The following is a 21,505-nucleotide window of genomic DNA, read 5'->3' as shown; positions in this document are numbered from 1 at the left end:
AGCTCCCTGCCCAGTTCCAAAGACTATGGAAACATGGGTGTAATGCTAAAGGCAGTTGTAGCAGATTTATTTTTTTTTCCTTCTGCCTTTGAGAAGCGACCCAAACATATTGGTAATATTTCTGTTTGGAGGGTTTAGATTTTTTGGCACAGAACATTTATTCCTGGAACACAGCCTACTAGAAACACAAAGTTATTAGCTGTTGGGTTATTACAAAGTTAATGATGAAAGACAGTAACTGTATAGTAGGATATTGAAATAAGCATTTAAATATTTTAATTTTTTTTTTTTCTTTCAGTGATGCTGAAAGCGGCCTGACATTTCTAGTTGATCAAAAGGAAAACAAATAACTGCAGCTATGGAGAGAAAAAGACAGCTACAGAAAAGGGAATTTGGGAAAAGACTTTCTCTGGACAGCAGTCTTGTGGTAAGAATGAATATTTGCTGCATTTACTGAATGTATCTTGTCATAAAAATACAGTTTTTAGAGACAATACTCACAATTAGATATATTTTAAAGGTGTTTATCTCTTCATCACAATATCACAACATTTTGTGATTATTCAGACTCTCCAACAAAAAGTATTGGAGGAATATTATGACATCCTAGGTAGAAACTTGTTATCATATAGAAACATGTCCCTGATTTCACTGAATTTGCATGAGGAAGGAATCTAGAACAATTATAATGGATTTTTTATTAAAATATTACTCAGCTTCTGTGGGATCATCCTGTGTTGCTTCATGCTTAGTATGTGAGGTCTGTAAGTGGCTGAGGTCCTCTGTCAGAAATGTTTATCAGGAAATCAGCACAAATGTGTTCACCATAGCAAATCTATAAACTCAAATCTACTGAAAGAGAAGCATAAATGCCACATGCTGTAAAACATTTGCTTTTGCTTTATCTAGGATTTAAATTCATTGGAGATTATATTCTAGTTTTATTTTCAGTTAATATTTTCAAAGGATGACTGAGACAAACAAGTTTTTAGAGCTGTATGCTAAAAATGCTCATAGATGCCAGAAAATGCTCATAGATGTGGAGGAGTTGTGTATGAAGATAAAAGTGCCCATGTCAGGTATTTAGCATGACAATCTGCAAATACTGAAACAGGCAAAGCTGAGAGATCTAAGGAAACCTGTGCCATCTCTTTTACACTCATAGAGGGGGTGACTGTGGGACCCCAAACCCTTTTGCCTGCAATGCCACAGCTGTGCTAACCCCATTCCCTGAATTTTACACATTATTACAACTATGTTGTTTCCTTCCTCTTACGCTAAAATTGCGGTTTGGGATTTTTTTCCCCCCAAAGTATAAAGCCCACTGACATGCTAATAGCAGTGAACATGGACTCAGCAGGTTTCAGTGTATCTACTGATGCTCTTCAATCGCCTGCTGTGTTCTTTATTGGGGTCAGCAGGGCAGTCCCACCTTCCCAGGTTTCCAGCCCTTCAAGGACTCTGCTCCTCTCCCTCAGGCCCCAGCTGCAAGGCACAGCTCAGGTAATGTCAGGTGGCTACTGAAGAAATGTGCAGAGAATGTTTAAAAAGAGCTCTGTCCTTTTCTTGGCACCATTTCTTATGCTGATGAATTACATCCCTTTTCTCAGAAAAATATAATTAATTGGAGAGACATAAAAGTAGTGAAGAATAGTGAATTCTCTGAGCTGCTCAGCACCCTAAGGAAGAGCTGTTTAACCCTGTTCAGGCCATGCAGCTCAGGGCTCTGATACTGAGACGTGACTGTTTGCAGGTTGTTCAGCCTGCAACAAAAGCTGCTCTCTCGGCTTGCACGCACTCAGCAGGTCAGGTCGTGCTCCCAGCACTTTAAAACCCTTTCTAGCTTGTGGGCAGAGAAAGAAGGTTTGGTATGAACTCACAACTTTATGTAATACACCCAGAGACAGACAAAATCTGAAAGGTTTTGTAGGCTCAGAAGTCTGTTTAGTCCCAGGGCCTAAACCTCTGTTATTGGTTCTAGGCATACACAGCCCCAAAAGAGACTCCAGCCTAAATCCTGCAGCTAAAATGTACTGCTGTGATCCAAATAATCGACCACAGACTGTCAATATTTATCTGGAGAAAAGAATGCTCATAGAAAATGGGTACTGAAAGCTAAGGGAAATGCTAGCAGTTGTGAATTTTGCATGAATACATTGCTTAGTGTACTATTCTCCCCTAAATGTTATCACTGATTTATTGGACTAGATTTAGCCTTTACCGAATGCTTTAAGATAGAAACTTTCATTTCTCTGAGGTGACTGTAATGTGCTGTGTGGATGGGAACAAGGAACCAGATATTTCTGACTTCCAGTCCCACCTAGTGGAAATTTGGATTTGATTTATATTCAAAATAGGGCGCCATGTCTAGTTCTTACCCTTCCCCATGAGTAAGGGAAGAGTAGAGAGAGGCATTTGCCAACAATGTAAGAAATATTGTGTGTGTGGCACCATCCAAAGTGCTTTGTGTTATAAGCAGTGCTATGTGTATATTGAAGCAACCATATGGACTTCATTGGAGGAGAAACAGAAACTGTGGCTGTATGGGATGGTGATACTCTCTCCCTGCTCTGCAGCAAGGGGTAAGTAGGGTGGGAGGTTGCACACAGCTGAAATCAGGCTTCAAGCACTGGCTGGAGGTCAGTGAATTAGTGTCAACACGTGGCAGCTGAGGTTCTGTGGTTGATTAACCCTTATTGGTGTGAAAGTGTTGAAGGAAATGCATTGAGGGAAAGAAATATAGCAATACTTCAAAATTTTGTATGTATAAACCCATCATGCTGTCATCACCATTGTAAAGCAATATCTTTTGCTACAGGTGGCATTTACAGGTTGTGTCACCTGTTGAGTTTCAGGGCACACATCCATTTGCTGTACTGGGGTGTCACAGGTCTGTGTCTGTGAACCTTTCATTGAGTTGAATATGTGTAACCAGATCTGGGAGTGCCATCCATACAGTTAATTAGAAACTTTTGAGTTTCCTATTCCCAGTTATTATTTCATTACAAATTGGAAGAGACATTCTGAGACTCAGGTGCCTTCAGCATCCTGTAGTAAGTCACATGGCTGACTTATGACTTCATGAAATTGCATCAAGAAAGGCAAAGCCCTTTGTGTTTTCCTTGTTGTCCCCAAATTCCTGTTCTAGCTTACCTCCTCTCAATTGTTGCCTTCATATATGTCTATTTCCTTTACCCTTGTACCATCACATTCTGTTCGAGCCTCGTGCTTTAGTCCAATCCTCTGCTCATCCAAGTTCTTGGGTCTCTCTTGTCCTCTCTCTCTCTTCCCAGATGTTTTGTGTGTAATCTCTCAGGCATTCAGGGTTGGACACTCTGCTTGGGAGATCTGGCCTTGATTCTCTCAAATCCTTCTTCTCCTTGTTTGGTGGAGAGTTTAAGCATTATCATATCTCAGAAAGAATTCTAACTTCTGGGTGTTTAAAGAAAATATGTTTCTACTTCTGCGCTCTGGACCATGAGATACAAATAGGCGTTTCTGATAACATTCCTTACCCTGCCTGGCTCTGCTGCTTTTCCCATCTGCATCAGATTGTAATCTTCTGGAATGTTTTTTCCCATGATTTAATCTACAAGTATTGCATAGTGATATTAAAAAAAAAACCAAAAAAGATCCTCTTCCTTCCTCTGCTCTTAGACTCTGAATATAGAATCTATGAAGGTATTTGATGGCAGAGTGAGAAGAGGAAAGAGGTATTTCTGAAGAAAAGACATTCTCTCTCCTTGGGATATGAATCTGGGCCTTCAAAATATGAGCATAAATTCCATCAGTGTTTTGTATTCAGGCCTGCCCATCAAACAATGAGTTTCAGGCTTCAGATAAGAAAGAACCATGTTAGGGGCATCCTTCAAGCAGGAAGCAATTCCATAGCTATTAAACCACTCTTCCTTACACCACAGGCACAGTAACTACTTTTGGATCACTCAGATAAGTAGAGATTAAGTTTTATTTCCTCTACTAATCTACCCCTCACAGGTGGTGTCTTGGGGAAATAAACGTTACAATGAGAGCAAATAAACATTTTAAAACGAATAAAATAAAAGTGCACAAATATGTTCATAAAATGTCTTTCATAGGACATAGATTTTTTAGTGAGTGATAATTAATGCTTCACTGGAAGTTAGTAGTTTGAAACCATGGAGTTAAACAAGCTCCAGAACCCTACCACTGTGAAGAAAAGCCAGAGGAATTGCTACTACTGCTGCCCAGGTGAAAGGGACATCTTGCTGTTAACTTCAATTAAATTAGATCTTTATCCGTTTTTGGTCATAATATCCCAGGTGGTATTCCAGAAATACCCAGTATAGCCATTGGCTATTACTGCTCTGCAGGTTTCCAATATTGGCACCATGCTGAAGATTTGTTATACACCCACTTATTTACATTTGCAGGCAAAGCAGGTAAGCCTGCAGTGACATTGATGTTTTATGGCTTTGTATTCAGATGAAACAGTTAGAAAATATTAACTTCATAACAGTTCTCACAGGTAATCCTATGAGATCAGTTATAGAAAATAATATCTTTGTAATTTCTGCCTGGCATTTGAAACCCAAAACATACCACCCAAGGAGGATATACCTTTTACAGTTTCAATATAGTTTTATACTACCTTATTGTCTCATCTGTTGTACAAGTGATGCTACTGCATTTTGAGTTTATAAAGTTTTCTTCTGCAAATTGATTCCAATCAAAACACCACAACTCTGAAAATTGAATAGGCTTGAGAAAGGAGAACTAAAGATTGAATCTTTTTTGTTTTAAATAACAGATCTGCATTTGTCATGTTTTTATCATATTTGTGAGGATATTTTATTGTATAGGTGGTTATAAGATTATAAGATCAACAACAGTTGAAGAATAAGATGGAACTCTGTATCTTTCTGGTTTGCTGTGCAAGAAGTCAAGACCAAAGTCTTTGCTGTTATTGCCGCAGTACTTCTGTTTAGCATGAAAACAAACAAAATTCAAAATTCATAATATTGAAGGAATGCATTTATTTGGAATATGTTGCTTGGCTGTCATGTAACACCCATGTCAGATTGTTTTCTGTTAACAGAGAAACAGTTCTTTCTGGAGAACATTTTGCTTTGTGTCTCTTAAATCCTTAAATCCTTTAAGTTTGGTTAAATAGAACAGCTTTACAAAGAGCAAGAGTGTGAATATTTCATGGGTTTGATTTTTTTATGAAAAATATTTTTCCTGTTGAATCTTGCATTTAAGCATAACTAGTTGAAAACAACTAGTGAAAGAAACTAGATAGAAACAGGAAGGAAAGGGATTTTTCTGTGTCCTTGATTCATTTCAGGTAGGAACATACAAAGAAAACTAATATGAAAATTCTTAGTAAAAAAATGTACTTTGATAGAATTTAGGCACCTATTTTTTTTTAATATGGGTAAAATGAAGACATATGAGAAGATTTCTGTGTTAATATTTGCAATTTATCATTTGGTATGTGAGGGAGGTAGCTTAGAAAGGCAGTGGTATTAAAAGGCCTCATGAAAGGATTGATTGTATTTCAGGTTTTCCCTACAAAATTCTTAAACAAAAAGAAAAATGGAAAAACCCCAAACCATAAATAGACCTAAAGCCAAGCTTTTAAGTAATTTGTGTGGGATGAGGGGAGTGTTAGAACATATCACTGCCACCAGGGCCACGTTGGCTACTCTATTCACTGGGGTGTTCTTTGAAAATAATAAAAGCCCTATCCTTTGCCTGATCCAAACTGTCCAGTTGCCTCCCAGGCCCTTTTGATCAGGAAAAAGTCAATGTTTCAAGCTGTGCTCTTTATTTATGTGGATAATTCCCAGCCTGACTACACACATGGCTCACCCTTACAGCTGTGGTGGCATTTAGCTGGGGAGATTTGAGAACAGAATATCTTTTTGAAGCAGCCAGCATTTATCAAAGCAGAAGTTTTTGTTTTATTTAAAATGAGGCTTTTGCTTCTGAAAGCAAGTTGTGGTGAAGTGCTTCAGTGGTGGCTGGTGAACTGTGCCCTGCTGCTTTCATTCTGGTCACACGCTCCTGTGGGGCTCTGTAGGGTGGGCTTCAATGGCACCACTTTGTTGTAATAAGGGCAGAGTGTAATGTAATGAATTGCTCTGGGGCGTGGGAGGAATACCTTCAGCTGCTTGCAGCTGGATTGGTGGCATGGGCAACACCACTGAGCTCAATTGGAGACTGCTGAGAAGTGTGTGTGTGTTATCTGCGGCTGGGAGCCAGGAACTCAAGGGTTAAGTCTGACATCTGTCACCTCTGATCAATTCCTAACTCGGTTTAATAAATTTCTAATTCAGTTTTCTCATTAACAAAACTCTGATTCAGTTTTCTTGTCAATAAATTGGGTGTTATAGTAATGTCTTACCTCATAAGTATTCCAGGAATAGTCTGTTATTAGCGTGCTTTGATATCTTCAGATGAAAGGTGTCACAGAGAGCATGATGTTGGAGCAGAGCTGGGAAAACTGCTGCAGCAGCAAGGCAGGAGGGGAACCCTTCATGTCTGGGAATTAAATTCTGGGAATAGCTCTGAGTATTTTTTTTGCTAGTTGACTGTGACATTCACAGTGTGTCTGACATCACTGTGCACCATAACATAATCCAGCAGTTCAAAATGAAAGGTGTCATTAAAAAATATTGCCTTGTCAGATGTCGGCTAATGTTCTAACTTTTGTAGCCTGAATATTTTTTCCCACCTAAAAGCTGCTGCCAAATTCCTTTGGAGTCTGCAAGTACTTTCAGTCCTCTCAAAACTTGGATTTTGATTTGTGCTAATTTATAATGCAGAATTTTGTTCAACTGGGTATACCATCATAGAAAAGCCCATGCCAGGGGCTGAATCCAGCACTGCAAAAGTATGGTTCAGCATAGGAAAATGTGAGCCTCAAACAAACAGCTTTTGGTGTTTTTCAGAGGCAAGGTAAAGCATACGTAACATCCAATGCATCCAGGGGCAGAGTAAGTCAAGGAGAACAGTTTAATAAAGGTGACAAGTGTGGAATTTTGAGGTAGAAGACAATGCAGGGAAGAACAGCGATGAAGCACAGGTTGTGTTGCTACCTGTAAAGGTGAAGATTTGCACATTCATGAGGAAAACCATAAAATATGGAATTGACATAAGGGCTCAGTAAACAAAATTCTAAGAAAAATCTACTCATAGCATCATAGAATGATTTGAGTTGGAAGGGATCATAAAGATCATCTTGTCCTAACCTCTCTGCATCTTCCTCATGGATAGTAAGGATAGTATCACACAATTTGCAAATCTGTCAGTTAGAACATCTATTCCACAGACTGGGCAGATGAAGTGCTGTCTGCATAATAGACAGTCCTGGAATCTGACTGGAACTTTGTAGAAAAAGAAAATCCCAATGGGGTCCGAGTGTGTAAAAGCTATCTAAACAGAAAGACAGATTCTGTTGTGCACACCCAGAGCCTTTAGCACCTGGACTTTGACAAAGCTGAGCTATCTATAAACATAGTGCCAAGAGCACAGAGGCTCTGCGTTTGCATTTTTAATAAAGGGAAAATTGAGACAAGAGCTCTGGTGTGATAGGCAGAAGAGAAGAGCCTTCTGAATGGGTCAGTTTACAGCAGAAACTGCTGAGAGGTGAGCAGAACAGAGAAACCACTGATATGGGACAGCAGTGTTTAGTCTTCATATTAAGCATACCAGTAATACAAATAATGTGGGGAATGGTGGTCTCCGTGGATTTAAGGACATCACTTACCAGCACAGCAGTACAACTAAGGTACTAGGAGAAGAATCTACATCACCCTGGATAAACAGGATAGTCACTAAGAGAGATGATAGCACTTCCATGTAGCAGTGGTGGACATGGCTGGTTTGGATTGCATTTGCAGAAGAGGGATTTGAAAAAAAAGAAGTTTGTAGAGCACTGAACTTCCTGACAGCAGGTGGTTACTGTAAGTCACATTTATAAATTTTGGAGCAGCCTGGCAAGCCTTAAATCATAATTAAGAAACACAGGGGCTGTGAGTTCCAAAGGATTCAGTGAACCCAGGGAATGATGTTAGAAGTGCCAGGCCTAACATGAAGAAATGGTTTTGCTAGGTACCAGTGCCACAGAAAGAACTGAAATTTGTTCTTGTGGTGATACAGACAGTGACCTATTGCTTTGATTAAAGCTTACACCAATAGAAACCAGTAATCCTTTTCTGGAACTGGAGAGGTGGATAAGCAGTGAGCAGTGGAGAGATGCTTGAAGAGATTCTAGAAATAAAAAACTAACTGCCCTGAAAACAAACAGTGTGTGGAGCATGTTGTTCCTGAGCAAAACTTCGAATAATATTCCTACTGGAATATACCTCACTGGTTTATTGATCAAAAGCACTGACTCCAACACAGGCAGGAGTGCTCTCTGAGAGAGGAATTGTTTACCATTTGTTGCTGCACATCAAAAGTTACATCAATAGGTGTATAGGGTGACATGGTGACAGCTGAAACAGTACCCACGTCCCCAGAGATCATGCTTTGACAAACTGCTGGCTTTTGCTTTCTCATGTCTTTGGCACATAAACTTAAAGTGACAAACACCAGACTTGAAGGTTAAAACAGAAGCCTTAAAAGAAATTTATGCAGCTGATCTACCCTTGTTCATTGTCACAGAGCTGGATGAAAAAGTGAAGGAAAAGTAAGAACAGAGAACAGAAAAAATGGTTTTACTTGGGCCTGCAAATTAGCTGGCAGATGGACTGGGAAAAAACAGAGGGCAATCATATTCTGTTGCCTTCTAAAAAAGCTGAGAAATTGGCCTATGTTGCTGCAGAATCTCAGTAATTTCACTGTCAGACTTTTGACATTAAAGTATTAAATTCTCAACAACTCCTAATAAGCTTTTAAAGACACTGATTTAGCTGCAGAGGAGGAACTAAAAATGAAAATGAAGGAAAACGCAAGAGATAAATGCATGAATTTTGAGAGTTATTTGGGAGTGAAAGTTCAGCATGGTACAATAGACAATTTGGGTGTTACAAAAATAAAGGATGTTAAGCGTTCTAGTTGATGAACTCCAGAAACTGAACTTTGTGAATTTTGTGGTAATTTATAGTTGCAGATGTCAGGGCTTGGAAGAAAGAAGTCATAGTTTTATCTTGATGCAAGGGAGACAACTTTGCTGAGGCTTGGCTTTCCTCTTTGGGACATAATAAGGAGAAGTTTTGCTGTGGAAGTGTTTGCTGGTGGATTGTTATTTGGATGGAACCCCACGTTTTGATTTGGAGGAGTTTGATGGTTTGCAGCGCGCACACCAGGCTCTGCTCCCCGGGGTTTTTGGGAGGAGCTGGCAGGTGCCTGCCCCGTGGTGCAGAGCCAGCCCAGCAGCCTCCTCCTGCTGCTGCCTTTTCCCTGGAGCACAGGGCTGCAGGCAGGGACAGCAGCCCCAGTGCTGTGAGCAGCGCTGGCTGTCATCTCGGGCTGCTCTGTCCCTCTGCCCTGCCCCACCAATTACAGAGCGGAGCTGTGACAGATGTCAGCCCTGCCCTGAAGAGGGGAGCTCAGGGAGAGCCTGGATTCAGGGGGAGCGTGCACCACGCTGGGTGTGTGCCACAGGATGATGTGCCTCGTGTCACACCAAGGCTGACTGTCAGCCTGGCCAGGGATCAGCAGCCACCAAGGGAAATGCATGTTCTGGGGACCCTGGTAAGCTCCCAAAGCAGCAGTGAAATTGGACGCTTTGCCTGCCCAGATGTTAAGAGCAGAAGGCTGCCTGTAACGAGAGATCTGAAGAGATTGGGGTTAACTAAATAGGGATTTTATTGACAAACCTTTCAGAATGCTTCATGCCTTCAGCAATTAAGCACAACACATATCCTGAGAAGCACAAGTCTCCTCTGTGTCTCCCAGTTGCCTGATTCAAGTGGAATACAATCCTAGGGAGAAGAGAAAGGAAAAATTATGCCCTCTATTGTTTTATTTTGTTGACATTTTTTCTGACCCTGCAAGACCAAGAATGAATAGTAAATCTACCTCCTGCTAGGTTATGGCATCCACTAAAACATTCTATTTGGAATATTGTTGCATCCATAGGAGAATCTAAATTTCTTTTCACAGGCCAATATACAAAGGGAACAAAATAAGTCTTTGCAAGAAGATATGTAGGCATTTCCAGGTTGTTTTGTTTTACAAACAGGTGTGGTCAACTTTCACTCATGTTTAGAATTTTGCTAATTTTTGTCCACTTACAATGAGTGTGATATAACCTCAAGTCAAAATTATTGCTCTGAGTTGTTTGCAAACCAGTGTTTCCAGCCTGTGCTAAAAATTTTGAGGCTTTTATATTTTAGTTCCAGCTGGAAAATTCTAGCTTCTCTTTTGTTCATATATATATATACACATATATATATTATATATATATTATATATATAAATATACGCACTTTTGGTCCCCTTGCTTGTTTAATTGTATAACTGTGATAGATGATGCACACTAAACCTGATGATGTACAATGTTTTGCTTCACAAGTTTACAATTTTGATCTTTAGATAAAGTGTGCCTTACTGAAAACTTCCGTGAAATCACTGTGTGTTTTGCCTTTGTGGAATAAGTGTTCCCTCATTAAAAACCAAGCTGCCAAAGAACCGCCTAAATCTTCCACATGGAAAATGTTCTGCTTCGTGCTGTCAAGAGAGCCATGCAAAACTCTGCAGTGTAAATATGTATTTTGCTTGGGATCCCTGGAGACAGGGATATTTGAGGGTAGGCACCCCGATTCCAGGCATTTTTCTGTTCTGTAGGTGCTTGTTGAGCTCTAATTGCTGGGAATGGCTCTGCTGGCAGCTCCTTCCCTCCTCTGCTCCTGCGCCTCTGAGCCTGCCTGTGTGCTTTGGCTTGCAGGGCCTTGTGTGACCCAGATAGGAAATGAGCTGGGATCATTGCAAGGCATTTAAAATAATTGGGTATCAACAGCTGGCTTTATGGGAAGCTAACAGTGTAAATCCAGAGAGTTTTTATGATTTCAATGGGTATTTTTCCCAGCGTATAAAGCGGATCCAAGTAATTTTGGCTGGGAAACAGTTTCCCAACTTATTTCTATAATGATACCTTAGAGTTTTTCATTATAGTGAAAATCTCTAGTAGGTCTGAAGGGAAAAATTACCTCCACTGTTTCCAGACACCCAATATGTTTTCTCTGTGCTTGAATTTATGAGTTTTGGCAAAGATAACTCACAATATGATCAGGTTTCAGGGCAGTGGTTTCTTGCACTGAATCCCAAACAAAAGTGTAACTGTTCAGAAGGCTCCAATGTGTCTTTGGTGATGTAAAAATACAGGACATTGCTCTCAAAAAATCTGCCAGTCCATTTTTGTCTAAGTGTATTATTTACTACACAGTGTATTGAAAGAGCTTTTTGAAGCACAATTTAATTCTCAACTTCTTTCAAAGTTTTTACAGCCTAAATTGCAGTCCCTGTCAAAAAGAGCAAGATTTGACTTTTGAAGCCAATTATTTTGTTTCTATTGCTTTGTAAGTAGATTCAAATATACCTGTTCATTAAAAACCTTTCCTGGAAGACAAGTGCTTGAATTAAATGACTGAGAGGTGTAATGCAGAATTCCACTTGGACATTAGACTGGATCAGAACAGGGAAATTTCTGGGAAATTTCCCATCCTGGGAAATTTATTTCAATGCTTTGACATTTTGGTCTCAATTAAATTTAGTTTCATTTTTTACTTATAAATGTTGGAAATATCTTCTCTTAAACTGAATTTACTTTTCCCCCATCTTTGTTGCATCTTTTCTGGCTTTAAATGCACCAAGTTGAGAGTGCAAACAAAAAGTTTCTGATTCATAGTAAGAAGCAGGGTATGGATGTGTGCATTGGAGTAACGTAAATTGGAGTAATGAAAAATATTCTGTTACCCTAGAGGAAATCCGTTTTTTCTAAGAATTACATTGTCATTGCCCTTAAAAATTTCTGGTTTTTCATGTGGAAACTGCAGTCTCCTCTGGAGTAGTCTGTAGAAAGTTCCTGAACAGCTTTGCTAAAGCTGTAAAAGATGCTGTTTGTACCTTTAGCCAGCCTATCTGTTGCCTTACTGCACTAAGAAGAAACTTCAGTGGCTCTGATTAGAGAGATATCTCAGCCAGGAAAGTGCACACTCCACACATGTTCAGGTGATAGAATCTGACATTGCAAGTACTTGCATCTTATCTCATTCATGTCTCTGACATGCCTGGAACTCTATGGACTTGTTCTGATGTACATTTATATGAGACAAAAATCAAGCTAATGTCCTCCATTTATTCTGTAGGCATTTCCATTCAAACATTTTTTTAGTTATCAGCTGGTGTGTCCTGCCCGTTTCTCCTGCTCTTACTGAGGGTCGGACAGGAGATTTCTCTCATGTTGTGTCTTTGTAATTGGATTATCTTGTGGTCCTGAATCATGCTGGTTGTCACTGGCAAAGCAGCAGGTTCCTCCTAGCCCTTTTCCCTGTGTGGTTCTGTTTGATGGGATTCTTATATACTTTCCAACCACTTTGTAATCTCAGTTTCATCTGTGACTTCAAGCTTTCCTTTGAGCACCACATCAACTACATTGTCAAGGCTTTCTTTTTTTTTAATCTGTATAGGAATCCAGGAAAAGCTCAGGTCTTGCTGTCTCAGCAGGACACAAAGGGTCTGATTTATGTCTGGATAACAGCGCTGGTTGAATTATTGCAGTAGCTGGTTCACAGCCTCCTAGATTGGCTGCTACATGGTGTTCTTAAGTTTGTGCAAATTCACTCTATGTGCTAAAGGACATCCAGGTAAATGTGTCTGAAACCAGCACACCACACCTGTCCAAGGCAGTGAATTATGTTGGAATGTGGCATTGTTTAAACGTAAAATGTTGTAGCTGTGCTTCCTTCCCCACATGCCCAAATCCTGGGCTATCCCAGTGTCTGTGTGAGGTGTGAATGGATGTAATGAATGTAACACCTCGCTGCAGAGGGGGTCTCACAACCCTCCCTCAGTGTCCTTGAGGCACTTGGGCACTGCTGGTGTCCAGTGTTGCTGCTTTCCTCCGCCGCAGAAACTCTGATTCCCTTCAGAGTCTGTCCTAAGCAACCTGGGAATTTCCTTTGACAAAGGTTATGAGTTCCAAAGGATTTTTCTCCCTTTTTGCATTCACCAATTTTATGATCACAACATTTTGATTTATAACTGCTTAGTTCTGCTGGCTGTTAATTGACTACTGACAGATGTATTACTTTGGGCATTCCACTTTGGGTACTTTATTTACAGGAATGTTGGAAATCTTGAAACACAGGTCCCATTCAGTGGGACACTGAAAACTTTCAACATCTTGAGTCATCAGTTCCTTTGAAAATCCTAACCAGTGTGCCTTCACCTGTCCAGAAATCTCATTTACAAAGATATGCTTGACAGGGGGCTGCTAGCTGCAGAAATTCACCCTTACCTATAAAACTGAAGTAAAGATTCATAATTATGCACAGATCAAAGTATTCTTCATCTATCAAAACTTTGCAGATATAATCATTAAAATTACTTTTCTATCTATAAAGAATAGTTTATATAACACCAAATTTACAACATCTACTCTTTGAGTACAAAATTAATTTTCTGAAATGAGCAATTGTAGTAGTTAATGCATTTAAAAATTAAGATTAATTAAAAAACAAAATCCTTTAGGTATTTTAGAGATGTGAGATGATTTTTAAAAATACTTTAGTGGAAGAATAGTACCAACTCTTTAAAATTTTAAGAAGTCAGGTTTACAATAAGTACATTTAAATTCTTTTCACGCTGGTTTTTGTAGCTACAAGTTTCTTTTCCAGCAGAGATTCTTCCAAATGGTAATTACATACTCCATGTTCTTCCATTTGCATAAAGGAGAGAGCGCCAGTGCTTTCTTGAAAACTGTTCAGAATAACTGTTTAATCCTACTGGGGTGGGAGGAAACTGGAAAGATGCTCATTGTTTATCTGAGTCTCCATTACCTGCAGGGCCTGGACAGGGCAGGGGGTCAATTCCAGCACCCCTGGAGCTCACAGTGCTGCAAGGGCAGAATGAGTGAGGGCACCATGTGTGTCATTGGGTCCATCTCACACACAACACCATCCCTTCCTGAGGAGGCTGCTGTGGCTGGCTTCTCTGCCTGTCCTGACTAGAGCTGTTGCTGATATTTGGGTCAAGGACTGTGTCATTCACTACTCCATCCTGGGGTCAGGAACAATTTTAGGCCACGGAAAGGGAAGTCCAACACAGCCTGCACCTTTCTTACCCACTGTGTCCTCAGTGGCACTCAAAGATGTGGGCTTCTCTCAAAAACGACTTTTACTCCTTTAAGCCTGAGTTCAAGATAATACCCTACACTGTAATATGTCTTAAAACATAGAGTTTTGGAGATAGGCATTTCCAGTTTCAACCCAGAGATGCATCTTATGCAAAAGTAGCAGAAAAAAAAAAATCCAGTTTTGTTACAAATAAATAAGGGGAAGCCTTGTAATTCTTGTTTGCCTTGTTTGGACTGCGTGAGTTTGGAATTTCAGGACTGGAGACTGATAGGTATTTTTATCATTGCCTGTAATGCTCATTAAAATACAAAGCACACTGCTTGGGCTTTGAACTTGTTCTTATTTGCATTCATGTACAAACATAGGCAAAATTTTATGAAAATGTCAATCCCTACAGGCAAGATAGGGAACATATAAAATTGTGTTTAGACATAAGCCTGGAGGCACACACAGATGTTTGAGGGATGATGTGCTGGAGAGTTCCTTCAGTCTGCTGGCTCTGTGGAGGTTAAGGATGGAGATCCACAAGGCAGCAAAGGTACAAGGGCTGGGGATGTCTTAGAAACCATGAAAATGCCTGACAATGGTCAGGTAGAAAGGTGATGGGATCAACAGCCCAGCTGAAATGCCTCTACACTGATTCCCACAGGCAACAAATAGTAGGAGATGGGAGCCACTGTTCAGCACCACCGTGGCCAGCAGGGATTGAACCCCTGTACTTGGCACTGGTGGGGCTGCACTTCAAATCCTGTGCTCACTTTTGGGCCATGGGCTAAAAGAAAGGTCTTGGAGTGTGTCTGAGGAAGGGCAATGGAGCAGGTGAAGGGTCTAGAGCACAGCTCCCCAGAATGTTTATAAAGCACTGGAACAGGGAAGTGATGGAGTCACCTCTCTTTCCTGGAGGTATTTAAAGGACAAGCAGAAGTGGCATCTGGGGACATGGTGGACTTTGCAGTGCTGGGTGGAAAACTGGACTTGATGGTCTTAGAAGTTCTTTCCATCCTAAGGGATTCTTTGACATAAAAAGATTTTATACATACCTGTATAAAACCCCTTTTAGGGTGCCCCAGGGGCATCAGAAGCAACTGTGAGATCCCATGCAACCTGAACCAGTCATTGTTTATTTGGAGAGTGGGTTAAGTGTTATGGTAGGATGAGACATGCAGAAGGAGGGAAGGGCCATAAAATTCAATGCTAACCAGCACACATGCTCTCTTGCTAATGTACATATTACAGAAGAAATTTTCTGTCAGTCTCCTTTTCAAAATTAAGCTTTCAACTTGAAGCTTCAACGTAAAGGAGAAACAAAACCTGATTTCACCCCCATATGCTTCAGAGTAAATCAAGCATCACTTTAAGAAAGTCAGTGAACCGAGCTCTTATGTGATATAAATTGGCACTGATGATAATCAAGCTATTTCAGTTTATACTAAGTAAGAATCAGATGTAATTAAGAGCTGAACAGTCAAGTAGGTGTGACTAAAATTAGGTCAACGGGCTAGAAACCTGAAATATTTCCTTTTACTAAAGCTATGTAAGGACAGCTTTGAGGCATTTCCATGAAGGGCAAAGTGGTGAGGTTTCTACAGATTGATGCTGGTCTGAGTGAAGGCAGGAGCCTGTGAAATTTCTGTGTTTTGTGAGTGGAAATCTCATCAGCATACTCTTTACTCTGGTTTTCATGGATCTCCATCAGAGGGAAAAGTGTCAATAGCTTCAGCACTTAAACCTTTTCAGTGTTTTGAACAGATTGCTTGGTTTGTAAGGCAACTTCAGAAATCAAGTGCTCAGTGTAAGTATCCTTCCAATCATCCTAGGGATTCAGTCTGGATTCAAATATCTCATAATCTGTAGGTATTGTGAGTCCTCTCATGTATCAGTCAACTGAGAGCATGAATATTTTCATGCCTCAGCTACACTGTTCTTGTAACAACTTATGGTATCTTATCTAAACATCCCTTCCTCTGATGTATGAGTCAAGAGGATGAGTATCACACAAGATATAAAATGTGTTATGTTAAAATTCCATTTCCTTGAGGGAAAACTTATAAAGAGTGAAAATTACTCATAACTCATTTCTTTAACAACTGTAATATTTAACTAAAACTGAGGATATTCCCTATAGTTTATTGGAAGAAAGCATTTCTTAAATAAGTGGTGCTAGGTGAAATCTGCAAAGTTGCTCCCCAATTTTTTTACCTGCATTGGAAGGACACACACTTTGTTGGATGGTTCTGTTTTTCTTGACCAAAAGCTTGGCCTGACAAAGCCATGTTCATGTGCAGTTTGCCAGCAAGGCCTTCTTGGGCTCCTGCAGGGGAAAAGAGGGAGATCTGTGGTGCTCTCACTTCCCTCAGACACCTACCCTGCAGCAGTTTCACTTGTCCTGAGAGCCTGAGAGTTCCCAGGGTGGAGCTGGGAGCTAAACAGATGTGATGCTTTCATAAAACATCATGTGTTTGCATTGATGGGGGAAGCCTATTCCAATGCTCAGAGAAATAAAACTATATTTGCTTTCTAAAGTTCATTTCAACAAGGCTGAAAAGTAAAGGATCAATGCAGCAATGCAATGGTTAACTTGGAAAAACGGTCTGGAATTGAAAAACTCAAGGCACTGGTGTTGCTTGGTTGCTCAGTTGGTGTTAAGTTTTCCCAGAGTGGACACAGGACGTGTCAGAGCCATGTGGCAAGGAAGGCAATCAGTTGTGCAGAGGAGATAAGCCATGAGCTGGTGTTCATTGTGTGTACTTAGGGAATAGCAAGGTGGTATAATGAGTGCTGCATTTCCGCCTGCAGTGCTCCTCAGAGCTGCTAATTTCTGTGTGCTTGGTCTGAGGAGTTCCTTAAGAGCCAGGCTGGTTTACAGGCAGCCTGGATTTTACACATTGCATCCGAGAGTTTGCACAGACTGAAAGAACAAAGCACAAGGCAGTGCTGGATCCACTGAGCACAAACATGCCTCAGTGAATAGCACTCCCTAAGCTTATTTAGCACCATACACTGCAAAATGCACTAAACAAAGAACAAATTGCTGCTTTAAAGAGCTTCCAGACATAAGAATCTGAATCCATATGATACAGTGAATAATCTATGCCAGATAAGCCTTCTAGCTGAAATGTTCAGAAGTTCTTAATTGGAAGGAGCAAGGGGATGGAAGTGGGAGTTATGTGTATATCATTAGGAAGAGAACAAATGTCTCCAGCTTTAACTAATGTTGACTACAATAAATTCAAATAAAAAGGAACAAATTGACACTTGATTTGAAGCCTGAGATGAGCGTTAATTAGAATTTTCTTGATGTACCTGGCTTGTTTCATAGTCTCGGGATTATGTAATTGGACACTTTGTGCTTTTTTATTTTAAGAAATGTAAGGTTATTAAAAATTGCAGAACAAACAACAAAAAAAACCCCAACCCTAAACAAAATAAAACCTCAAATCCCTTTCAAGTCAGATATTGTTAGAATTTGATATTCTGTGACTCTGAATAGGGTTTGACTCACCCTACCAAACATCCCCAGCCCAACCTCAGCTTTTTTCTATTCAAACATTGCTTGCAGCTCTTCCTCAAAATAAGTTGCTGCTGATGGGTACCCTGTGATGCCTCTGAGGTGAAGATGTTTTTGAGGGTGACTTGATGCCATGGAAGTTCAGCTTTTCAAAATTGGAGAGTGGATAAGGGAGAGGATTTGCTCACCTGAAACTTAAATGCCGGTGGTCATCTTTAGGAATGCGTATATTGTTCTCATTTAGTGATGCTCAGCTTTGGTGGGAGGGAGAGATGTGGAAGGCAGGGAAGGGAAGGCAGGAAGGCAAAGCAGGGGAAATATATTTGAATTTGAGCCCAAAGTCTTCACTCTACAGTGGTCAGTACAGCATTATATTATTGTGCTTTTTTGAGACATTTCAAGAGCCTCTGTGGCACCGTTGCTTAGGCACCCATTGAAATCTGTTTTAAGTAATGACAGAGAAATGATAAGATGAATTATACTCAGTGAAAGTACAAGGATAGACCACTCAGTGTTTGCTTTTTCATATTCCAGTCAGGTAAGAAACCTCATTTTCTAGTGGGAAATAGAATTAACTTCTCTAAGACCTCTTGAAATCTCTTGTTCATTTAAAGTTTGTATTGTCTCTTCCTGATTTAGTGCTCTGCCATGCTGAAGTTCCTCTCCTGCTGTGGGGAGGAAAATACAGTATTTAGGGAGAGACTTTAGATTGACTCTTAACTCTTTATGTCTGGGTAATTTGCAGGTTGAGATGCTGCTGTGTGCAGTAGCCAACATTCCTCATCTCAGGCTTTTTCCTCACTGGAGCTGTTCTTACCCTTTCACCAGAACACATATTGCAATCACTCCTGATTGTAGGTATAAATCTCATGGCTGCTTTTCCCATAAGTAATCTGAGCAACTTGAATGTAAATAATGTCAAAAATGTGACCTTTGTCCCTAATCCTGCCATTTTGAAAAAGCATTTTGGGGGATGTTTTAAAATGCAACACTTCAGTGTCCTACAGCATTGTCAAATTTACAGTTCAGTCCTTGCTTCCATAAACTTTTAAAGCAATAACATTGGCAGTTCAAGCAAGCAGAGTTATTCAGTTCTGCGCAGATCCTGAGAGTCAATGAAATTAAGATGTCAGGAAGATTCAAGCCATGATTTAGTCAGCCAAAAATAATGACAGAAAACAAATAAAATTCAATTCTTCTAGTGAACCCAGCCATTTTATCTCACGCATACGAGCTTTCTTCTTGGACATGACAATGTGAGTTGAGAACATTGTTTTATCAAATATGATTCCAGCTGTAGAATCCCATACCCTGCAACTGAAAACACCTTTAATGTTCTGGTTTCTTGCAGTTTTCTATGATGCCCACTGTAGGAAATATCTGAGGTAAAGAAGCAATAAACCTGTCAGTGAATGAATTCTGTTTGTTCAAAGAGACAATGACTGTCCTTGCTGCAAAAGCTGTACATTCAGCTTTGCAAAAGATGGAACTGCAGAAAGAGAAATTGCACTCAAAATACATTTTTATGAGCACTTATATTAAACCTGAGTTTTTCTCAAGTGTCTGTGACAAGTACAGCACTTCAGAATATTTTTTTCTCTAATTATAGAATAAATAAGTAAATGAGCACAGCTTGAAATTTGGAAGCTTTTCACATCTAATTCATTTAATGTATTTATTTAACATATCAATGCATTACAGCTGAAACCATGGAATGCTTGATGGAAATTAGTATTTGGATTCAGCATGCCTATAATTAAGCCAGAATTGATGAGCTTAAGCCATATTGTCAATAAGAGCCATGGGAGGGCAAAATGATAAAAATTATGTCTAAATCCATCTTGTAGAGATGATTATTTGCCAGTAATTTATTACAGTTTGAGAAGATATATTTCAAATTGTGCCTATTTTAAAAAAGTTTTCAAAATATAAATTAGGTAGGGATTATTTGGAGAATGATCTTCATTCTAAGGGGTACAGATGGGCTGGCACTGGAGGTTTTTAACACTCAAACTATTTTGCAAGGAGAGGTGACAGGTTGGCATGGGCACCACTGAACAAAGTGTGTTCCTCATCGGGCATGCTTGGTAAGAGTTTAGGTGTGTGGTATTTTCATCTGATCCATCAGCATGTGCATAACAGCTTCATGTGTGAAAGCAACTGGGGAAAGAAAACAAAGCACCCAGCATCTGTGTGGGGCCTTCCAGGCAGCAAACAAATGGCCAATAAAGCATTGACCCAAACCAACTGCAGCCAAATGGGCACACACAGGGGGCATCTGCACAGCACAGGATGCAGAGAGGAAAGCCACCTTTGTCAAGCTGAAGCATTTCCTCACATATAAAGGAGGTAGCTGCAGTATTTTAAATATCATTAAGTTACAATTTTATGGAGTATTACAGCGTCCTGAATGGGTCGCTGGGGATGATGAGAGAAGGACAAGAATCTTGTTTCTCGATCAGAAGGCTGGATTTATTGATATATGATATATAATACATTATAACTATACTAATAGGAATAAAGAGAGAAGTTGCAGATGCTGCTAAGCTAAGAAGAAGAATAGAAAAGAATCTATAACAAAGTTGTGTCCAGGGACACTGTCCCCAGCTTGCTCCTGTGATTGGCTCTTAATTATAAACATGGGAACATGAACCAATCACAGGTGCATCCTATTGCACTCACAGCAGGTGATAATAATTGTTTACATTCTTCTTCTGGGGCCCTTTTGCTTCCCAGAAGATACACAACCCCAAAGAAAGGATTTCTGTGAAAAAATGTCTGCGACAATGGAGTACAAGCTTGTGAGTTCCACAGGAGGCACATTTGATATGGTGGAATGTATCGTTTGGTCAAATTAGGATGCCTGGGGCATGACCAGTTATCATCAAGGCCTCCCTGAAAAGAAGTGAAATATGGTTTTCTCAGGAATCCCCTGGAAAAGTAGGACTGTCAAAGGAACCACCAGCACTATCAGGAGTGACTCCCACACTGCAGGAGGACGGGGGACACCATGAGCCATGGGGTTTGGAGGGTTTTGGTGCCTGGGCAGAAAAGGGGAGGTGAGAGCTGTGGGATTGTCTTGATTTCTTGGATATCCTCACTGAAGCTTTGGGATACACGGGGTGTTTTGGGACTGGACTCCTCTGCTGGTCCTGTAGCCAGCAAGTGTCCCCAGCCTGGCCACAGTGCAGTGACTCAGCAGAAGCCCTCCAGGTGGGAATTAGGAGAGCTCTGCAAGAGAGGCTCATAATTGGGGTAGCATCTGTTGCAATGGGCTACTGTTCATTTGCTTAAAATGCAGACAAATTGCAGCTTGTGGTGAAGCTTCTCATATGATAAATTGGCCCCTGTTCTGGATAGTTTGGCACTGACACTTCTGTTATGTATTTTCCTGAAGGAAGGAGATAATGCTGTGGGTTTTACTGTGATTTCTCAGCTGTATATTTGATGCTATTACTGTTTTCTTGTTTTTCATTCTGCTCATTTGGCATTGTTGACTTCCTATGAAATAAGGATAAAAGTAATCTTAGAAGCCAGTTTTAAACATTGTTTTTACAGTACTTGAGATACAAAAGCCATGCTAAAGTTATTTTCAGACTGTTTTCTTTCTATTTGTCTCCCTTCCCTACTGATGTTTCTAGGCAATATGGAACTGTAGAGCAGCAGTAAGAAAAGGCAGTGTGGGCTGCACCCCCCGCAATGTTTTGATT

General features: G+C 40.2%; 1 protein-coding gene across 1 annotated transcript in view; it reads left to right on the top strand.

Moving 5' to 3' along the window:
- The window catches only part of NCKAP5 (NCK associated protein 5), a 369,194-nt gene that overhangs the window by 32,945 nt on the left and 314,744 nt on the right, over window positions 1–21,505 (top strand). Inside the window, exon 2 of the mRNA XM_054278273.1 lies at window positions 299–427. Within this exon, the coding sequence (XP_054134248.1) occupies window positions 359–427 (69 nt within the window). The 5' untranslated portion in view covers window positions 299–358. The remainder of the gene's footprint in view (window positions 1–298; window positions 428–21,505) is intronic.

This window comes from Melozone crissalis, unplaced genomic scaffold (assembly GCF_028551555.1).
Source record: "Melozone crissalis strain CALT ecotype California unplaced genomic scaffold, PUWL_Pcris_2 ptg000023l_1, whole genome shotgun sequence".
Lineage (NCBI taxonomy): Eukaryota > Metazoa > Chordata > Aves > Passeriformes > Passerellidae > Melozone > Melozone crissalis.
Note: the sequence above shows the minus strand (reverse complement) of the source record. Positions and strands in the feature narration are given on the sequence as shown.